An 8,683-nucleotide genomic window follows, 5' to 3' on the forward strand; every position below is an offset into this window, starting at 1 on the left:
CTAAATCCTTATATACTTCCTTAGTTCGTCCTATCCTAGAATATGGATGCTGCGTTTGGAGCCCTCAGTACGGCGTCCATAGTAAACGCATTGAGTCGGTTCAAAAGAACTTTTTACTTTTCGCTCTACGCGGTTTAAATTGGGATGCAAACCAAAGATTACCTTCCTACTCTAGTAGACTCCTATTAATAAACTTGCCGTCCTTAGCCAATCGTAGAACGATGCTAGGGATAACCTTTATTTTTAACCTTATCCATGGTGATGTGGAAAGTGCTGACTTGTTGGGTCAGCTTAATTTCCATGTACCATGTAGAACCACTAGATCCTATATCCCATTAGTGTTGCGCCACTGTAGGACCTCCTTTGAACTGCATGAACCTTTTAGAGTGTTATGTGCAAATTATAATGATTTGTACACACTAATCTCTAACGTAGATTCCCTTCCCAAATTAAAATCTTTGATATTAACATTCTTAGTAAGCATGCAAGCTAACAATCTGGCAGCACGCCGGTAGTCAATTTTCCTCGTATTCTGTCCTATATTTTCCATCGCGCCTACTAACACCTAACCCAAACAGGCACGTGCCTGGTGTCATACGGGCCACTTGTATGTACTGACCTTAGTGCATCAACGTCCAAGAATGAAGATGAAGATGAAGATGAAGATGAAGATGAAGATGAAGATGAAGATGAAGATGAAGATGAAGATGAAGATGAAGATGAAGATGAAGATGAAGATGAAGATGAAGATGAAGATGAAGATGAAGATGAAGATGAAGATGAAGATGAAGATGAAGATGAAGATGAAGATGAAGATGAAGATGAAGATGAAGATGAAGATGAAGATGAAGATGAAGATGAAGATGAAGATGAAGATGAAGATGAAGATGAAGATGAAGATGAAGATGAAGATGAAGATGAAGATGAAGATGAAGATGAAGATGAAGATGAAGATGAAGATGAAGATGAAGATGAAGATGAAGATGAAGATGAAGATGAAGATGAAGATGAAGATGAAGATGAAGATGAAGATGAAGATGAAGATGAAGATGAAGATGAAGATGAAGATGAAGATGAAGATGAAGATGAAGATGAAGATGAAGATGAAGATGAAGATGAAGATGAAGATGAAGATGAAGATGAAGATGAAGATGAAGATGAAGATGAAGATGAAGATGAAGATGAAGATGAAGATGAAGATGAAGATGAAGATGAAGATGAAGATGAAGATGAAGATGAAGATGAAGATGAAGATGAAGATGAAGATGAAGATGAAGATGAAGATGAAGATGAAGATGAAGATGAAGATGAAGATGAAGATGAAGATGAAGATGAAGATGAAGATGAAGATGAAGATGAAGATGAAGATGAAGATGAAGATGAAGATGAAGATGAAGATGAAGATGAAGATGAAGATGAAGATGAAGATGAAGATGAAGATGAAGATGAAGATGAAGATGAAGATGAAGATGAAGATGAAGATGAAGATGAAGATGAAGATGAAGATGAAGATGAAGATGAAGATGAAGATGAAGATGAAGATGAAGATGAAGATGAAGATGAAGATGAAGATGAAGATGAAGATGAAGATGAAGATGAAGATGAAGATGAAGATGAAGATGAAGATGAAGATGAAGATGAAGATGAAGATGAAGATGAAGATGAAGATGAAGATGAAGATGAAGATGAAGATGAAGATGAAGATGAAGATGAAGATGAAGATGAAGATGAAGATGAAGATGAAGATGAAGATGAAGATGAAGATGAAGATGAAGATGAAGATGAAGATGAAGATGAAGATGAAGATGAAGATGAAGATGAAGATGAAGATGAAGATGAAGATGAAGATGAAGATGAAGATGAAGATGAAGATGAAGATGAAGATGAAGATGAAGATGAAGATGAAGATGAAGATGAAGATGAAGATGAAGATGAAGATGAAGATGAAGATGAAGATGAAGATGAAGATGAAGATGAAGATGAAGATGAAGATGAAGATGAAGATGAAGATGAAGATGAAGATGAAGATGAAGATGAAGATGAAGATGAAGATGAAGATGAAGATGAAGATGAAGATGAAGATGAAGATGAAGATGAAGATGAAGATGAAGATGAAGATGAAGATGAAGATGAAGATGAAGATGAAGATGAAGATGAAGATGAAGATGAAGATGAAGATGAAGATGAAGATGAAGATGAAGATGAAGATGAAGATGAAGATGAAGATGAAGATGAAGATGAAGATGAAGATGAAGATGAAGATGAAGATGAAGATGAAGATGAAGATGAAGATGAAGATGAAGATGAAGATGAAGATGAAGATGAAGATGAAGATGAAGATGAAGATGAAGATGAAGATGAAGATGAAGATGAAGATGAAGATGAAGATGAAGATGAAGATGAAGATGAAGATGAAGATGAAGATGAAGATGAAGATGAAGATGAAGATGAAGATGAAGATGAAGATGAAGATGAAGATGAAGATGAAGATGAAGATGAAGATGAAGATGAAGATGAAGATGAAGATGAAGATGAAGATGAAGATGAAGATGAAGATGAAGATGAAGATGAAGATGAAGATGAAGATGAAGATGAAGATGAAGATGAAGATGAAGATGAAGATGAAGATGAAGATGAAGATGAAGATGAAGATGAAGATGAAGATGAAGATGAAGATGAAGATGAAGATGAAGATGAAGATGAAGATGAAGATGAAGATGAAGATGAAGATGAAGATGAAGATGAAGATGAAGATGAAGATGAAGATGAAGATGAAGATGAAGATGAAGATGAAGATGAAGATGAAGATGAAGATGAAGATGAAGATGAAGATGAAGATGAAGATGAAGATGAAGATGAAGATGAAGATGATGATTTTGTTGATTGTTTTTTGATTTTTATTCAATTTAGTTTTTTTTTTTTTATCTGTTTTGTGCTTTTACACTTTTCGAGTTTTGTACTTTTGCAATTTTGCACTTTTGCACTTTTGCACTTTTGCACGTTTGCACTTTTGTAGTTTTCAACTTTATAAATTTTGTATAAACTTTTAAAAATTTATTCAATTTTTCCACTCTGGATAGATCAAACCGCCAACTAGAAGTGATTCTTAGTACTCACTTAGTCCATACGCGGACCCACGAAAATCAGAAAATGTATAGCAAACACTTGACATTTTCTTACCCTTTCCATCCTTTTCAAAGCCAGCTTCGCCTTCACTGAGAAACCGTTACAAGTGTATCCCTTACACCCGCCACCACTATTTATATAAGCTAATTGTATATGTCATCACACGCTTTCGTACAACTCCAGATGCAATGAGTGTGGGAAAGCCCCTTCCTCTCATCCTTTTTCAAGGAGGGAATTGTGTGTTTCTCTCCTTCTATGGGAAAACAAATGACCTTTTCAAGTATCTCTCAGGGAAAATCACATCCATCCCTTTCTTAAGTGAGGATCGTGGGTGATCGTCCAAGTGCGGTCGAGGATCGAGCAGAGCGTGGGCGTGGATTTTTCCGTTAGCACCCTTCTTCAATTCCACCGCCGTCCCTTTTTTAAGTGAAGATTGTGGGTCAACGTCCACGTGCGTGAACGGGATCGATGCGGCCCAGGATCGCTGCGGTGCGACCTTTTCAATTGCTTCCCCCGTCCCTTTCTTTAAGTGAGGGTCGTGGGAACGTACACGTGCGCTCCGGGATCGCTCGGGATCGCTCCCCTCCCTTTCGCACTCGTATCCACATCCTTGTTGGGGCGCTTGAACACTTGTTCACAAGTGTCCTTTTACATACACTGACCCTAATTAATTGCATCTTTATTACCCTATCCATTGACAGGTTGACAGCTAACCCTCATTAATTGCATTTTTATTACTCAAAGCAATTAAATTTTTTGACAGCTAACCCATTAATTGCATTTTTATTACCCCTTTTGCCGACATCAAAAGTTCCGAAAATCCCGTTTCCCTACTACTTCCCTACGTTTCCCTACTACTTAAATGTTCGGTAAGGGATGTGGAAAAAATAATGATGTCATCTAAATACACTAAACAGTGTTTATTGAGCAACGGTCGAAGGATATTATTCATGCATTTCTAAGGCCAAATGGCATTCGAAGGTATTCGTAATGACCGCTTTTGGTGGAAAATGCAGTTTTAGGTATTGATTCTGAGTCCATTTCTATTTGATGAAATACCTTTGCCAAATCGATAGTTGTAAAATATTGGCATTCACCTAGTTTACCAAGGATTTCGTCCATGTTTGGTATTGGTATTGTCTGTCGGGAATAGTTATTTCATTTAGCTTTCTATAATCAATTACTACTCTATACTTAATTTTTCCAGAAGCATCAGCTTTTTTTGGTACTACCCAGGTAGGACTATTGTATGGTGAATTACTTTCCCTAATTAATCCCTGATTAAGCATTTCCTGTACTTGGTTATCGACTTCAATTTCGTGCGCTTGAGCAAGTGGGTACTGTTTTGAACAAATTATGTGTTGTATTTAGTACGTGTTTATTGGTATTTGTAAATGTTAGATTGTCTCCTTCTTCATATTAAAGATTTTTAAATTTATTTAATAAACCTTTCAACCTTGAAGTTTCCTCCTGATTCAGGTGACCTAATCGAAACAATCCAAAATCAATTTTTTTTATTGATTCCTGAGGTGATTTTTTAATTGGTTCTATTGCCTTTTGGATATAAAAATTTTGTTTTTTTCTGATTTTGAAGTTATTAATTTATATTTTTTATTAAAATCAATATCAATATCAATTATTTTTGTAATTTATAATTGATTGTGAATTTTTCAACAATTTTCTGTCAATTAGTATATCAAAATTATAAGAAAAATTGTGTACATAAAATGGTTTATTTGTTTTAAAAATACTATTGCTGGGTAACATAATTAAATTGTTCAATGTAAAGGGCCATTTGATGTCAAAACTTCGCATATAGTATTTTGAATAGGAAGACAAAAATCATATTTATTGTGGATCCTGTGTCTATAAGGCAATTGTATGTCCAACGTTTGTATGCTATTTCTATGTATTGGTGTTCGTGTGCGTCTTAAAATCTCAATTCGTCAATAGACATTTTGGTTTGTTCACTGTCCGATGGTCTTAGTCGTTTGGTAACCGGGAAATTAGTATTTTTAGATGTGGAGGGTTGTTGTTATTGAGGGTATGTATTTCCTTTAAAATGTGCTGTTTGAGGATTTTGAATTTTATTTGAATATTGTGGAAAAGGATTTTTGTGAGTAAATGGTTGAGTGTTCATGTATTGGTTGGGTCCGAAATGATTTGGCCACATAGTTTGGTTGTTAGGTATCTGTTGTGTATAGATGGGTCTAAATGATTGCGTGTATTGATTAAAAGTAGGTTGGAATGGTTGAGAATATTGTGGGTAACTTGGTCGATATTGGGTTTGTGTATTTGTACTGAATTTGTGTGGTTTAGAATTCTGATTAGGGTTTGAGTTTTTATTACGATTTTCTGGAATTTTATTTAATTCAAAATTAACATGTTCTTCATATAGTCCCTCATTTTGTGCGATAGTGATTAATGATCTTAAGTCTTCAATGTCATGATGAGCCAAAATAATGTATAATTGTATTGGTAATTTTCTGATCAACATTTTGATGGAATCTTTAATCGCCTGAAGATAAATAAGAAAATCTGGCTGGTTACCTTCTAGATGCAATTTCGAAATTAGTACTTGACGTCGTCTTTCTCCTTCGCAGAATGCTCTCAGATTTCCCTTGTAAGGTGTTGGTGTTGTAAGTTCTCCAGTAGTTTGTAGTTCGGTGTTTGGGGTTTAAATTCTGCAACTAGTCTCGATCTAAGGGTAGGCCAATCTTCAATTTTCGGAAGGCCCAATGATCGTGTTACGTGTCCGTCCAAGTCTCTTTCGATGGCTCCAAGAAGAATCCTCTGTTGTCGCACATCATTAGTTTGGTAGAGTGAAATTACATAGTCCACTCTGCTGACGAAAGTGTAGAGGGTTTCTGGATCATCCTTAAATGGCATGATGTCTTTTAGCTGCCGACGAGCTTCAGCAAGGTTGTTGTCGCTTAGAGCAACTATTTGGGGTGCGGCGATAACTGGTTGTGCCATTGTTATAGTAAATTTGTTGTTATAGTAAAACAAAAATTTATTTTAGTTTATATTTGATTTCACTTTTTAAAGTTGAAATGTTTGTTTAAATTAATTTTCTTAAAATTTATTTGTTGTTTTTAACTGTTAGGTGCCGTTGGACTTATTGTGTTTTTGTTTTGTTTTGTTTTGTTCTTCCACTTTTTGTTGGACAACTGAGTTGGAATGATAATTCAAGTTAAATGGTATTAAAATGTTTTGCGTAATTATTGTTCGAGAACTGAATTATAAAAATTAATTTATTTTCCCACGAGGTTCTTTTTTCCGATACTTTTATATCCTACCGGCTGCGCCAGTGAAGTTTTGATATTTATTTGAGTCGAGTCCCGTCAGTTGACTAAGGACAACGCCAAGTTGAATTAATAAACGAATATTTAGGTTCACGTCTTTATTCAGATGATCTCAGCTTAAGACTGAATTATTGTGACAAAAATCTTACTTCTACTGCCCTTCGTTTACATAAGTTGCGGAGCGAGATCGCCCGCTTGGGATATTGATTGTACATAATAATTTGAGAGTGAGAGTGCCACTCAGAGAGCGGGACTTAGTCATTTAAAGAATTATCTGTTAATGAGAAGCCGCATTGCCTGCTCCGGATGTGGATTGTTTACATTGGTTCAGCGGGAGATCGCCTACGCTGCAGATTCATATTGCTTGGTACATAACGGAATTTGTGAATATGTCACTATATATGTCAATACTTGTTTCAAGCAGAACTGAGAAGATGTTGTGTAAAGAACTTACAACGACGACTAAATTGGTTCACCGGACCACCTTCTTTGTAGGATGAATGAAACTAATCTAAAAATGTTGAAAATATATAAATATACGGACACTTGGAAACTCGAATTTCGTTGTTGCGCCTGTGGGGTTCACAAGCTATCGCTTCTTTATCATACAAATATTGCAATTATTGCAGAATTATTTCGATCCACAAGTACTTGTGAGTATTCTTACATAACGTATTTGGATCGTAAGCGCCGATGTTCTTTACAATTAATATTTATTTTAATTGTATCGTATTTTTTGTTTGCTAAATATATTCGTCTTATTTTTTATGTCTAATACGCTATGATATGAATAAGCTATGATAGACTTTTATGGACAAAACAAAACCCAAAAAATTAATAAAATGTAACAATGACAAATGTCCATATGTATATTCCTTGTACTTGTACACATTCAAAAAAAAAAAAAAGAAAAAAAATATCATAAAAGAAAACAATTTTTTTCTGATGAAAGGCTTTCCGTACAGTGCTTTTTAGCTCTTTCATTGGTGCAAAGATGGAAATTAAGTGATTTGAACGGGGCTATAAACGGAAGTGACTTTTGAGGTCGACCAATTCAAAAACCAATATCTTCGTATCCACATGATATTTAAATTTTTTTTTTTATATTCGATTTTAATCATAGGACAACACCTAACGTAACATAAATACGACTAGGAACGAGGCAAGGACCCATATTGTGCGGTACGGCCGCAAAGCAATGCTTCGCACAATAGTAGGCCTCTTAGCCCGTCCGCTCCCTTCTACCCCTCTCCAACACTCTGAGAGCCTTCAGCACCTTGGCAGAGAATGCTGCTGTCGCTTCCCACATCCTGGGGGTCTCCAACATCATCGGCACCAGCGTGTCCACCCTGATCTCCGCTCCTGCTACCTCCTCCAGGGCGGCCCTCTCCTCGTCGAATCTGCGGCATTCGAAAACTATGTGGTACACATCCTCCGCAACTCCAGAACCGCACTCCGGGCAACCATCCTCGTCGTCATGACCGAACCTCTTGAGGTAGTTACGGAAGCAACCATGCCCGCTCAAAACCTGGGTCAGGTAGAAATCCACCTGCCCATGCTTCCGCTCCATCCATGTCACTAGGTTGGGGATCAGCCTGTGCGTCCAACGCCCTTTCGACGAGGCGTCCCACTTCGCCTGCCAGCTCTCGTAGCTCCTTCCTCTAGCCGCGCTCTTCGCCTCGGCCTTAGCTCCGCCTCCTGGTCCTTCGTGACTTCGCAGCGCACACCGAACCTCAGCCTTCTCACGGACCAGCTCCCTCAGGGGGACCATGCCAGCTATCACCAAAACGGCGTCGTCCGAAACCGTCCTGAACGCGCTCGCCACCCTAACAGCGCACAGTCTGTAGGTGGCCTCTACGCCCCGCATGTACGATTTCGTCGCGGCTGCTTTTGCCCACACCGGCGCCGCATACAAGATTTGGGATGTTACGACGCTCGTCAGCAGCTTCCTGGTGATCTGCTTGGGCCCTCTGGTGTTGAGCAGTATGCGGTCGAGACTTCCTGCCGTCCCGCTGGCCTTCTTCTGGGCATACTCCAGGTGCTCCCTGAATGACAGCCGTGTGTCGATTAGGACGCCGAGGTATTTGATCGCCCTCTGCGATCTGATCGCGGTTCCACCGACCCGGATCTCGGCCGTTTCCACCGCTTTCCTGCTTGAGATCAGGACTGCCTCCGTTTTGTGCGCCGCTAGTTCCAGGCCAGCGCTTGTAAGCCATGCCTCGATCGTTCCGATCGCTTCGTTCGCCAAGTCT

The 8,683-nt window shown here is 38.1% G+C and overlaps 1 protein-coding gene across 1 annotated transcript; it reads right to left on the reverse strand.

Annotated features, from left to right (window-relative positions):
* Positions 1–7,653: 7,653 nt before the first annotated feature.
* LOC147644958 (uncharacterized) lies at positions 7,654–8,016 on the reverse strand. The gene has a single exon (XM_086836750.1). It carries the CDS (start codon positions 7,999–8,001, stop codon positions 7,654–7,656), a length of 348 nt encoding a protein of 115 aa, XP_086692876.1. The 5' UTR covers positions 8,002–8,016.
* Between the last annotated feature and the right edge of the window lie 667 nt (positions 8,017–8,683).

Source organism: Drosophila serrata, unplaced genomic scaffold, assembly GCF_035046125.1.
Source record: "Drosophila serrata isolate PLE 108 unplaced genomic scaffold, ASM3504612v1 contig_49, whole genome shotgun sequence".
Classification (NCBI taxonomy): domain Eukaryota; kingdom Metazoa; phylum Arthropoda; class Insecta; order Diptera; family Drosophilidae; genus Drosophila; species Drosophila serrata.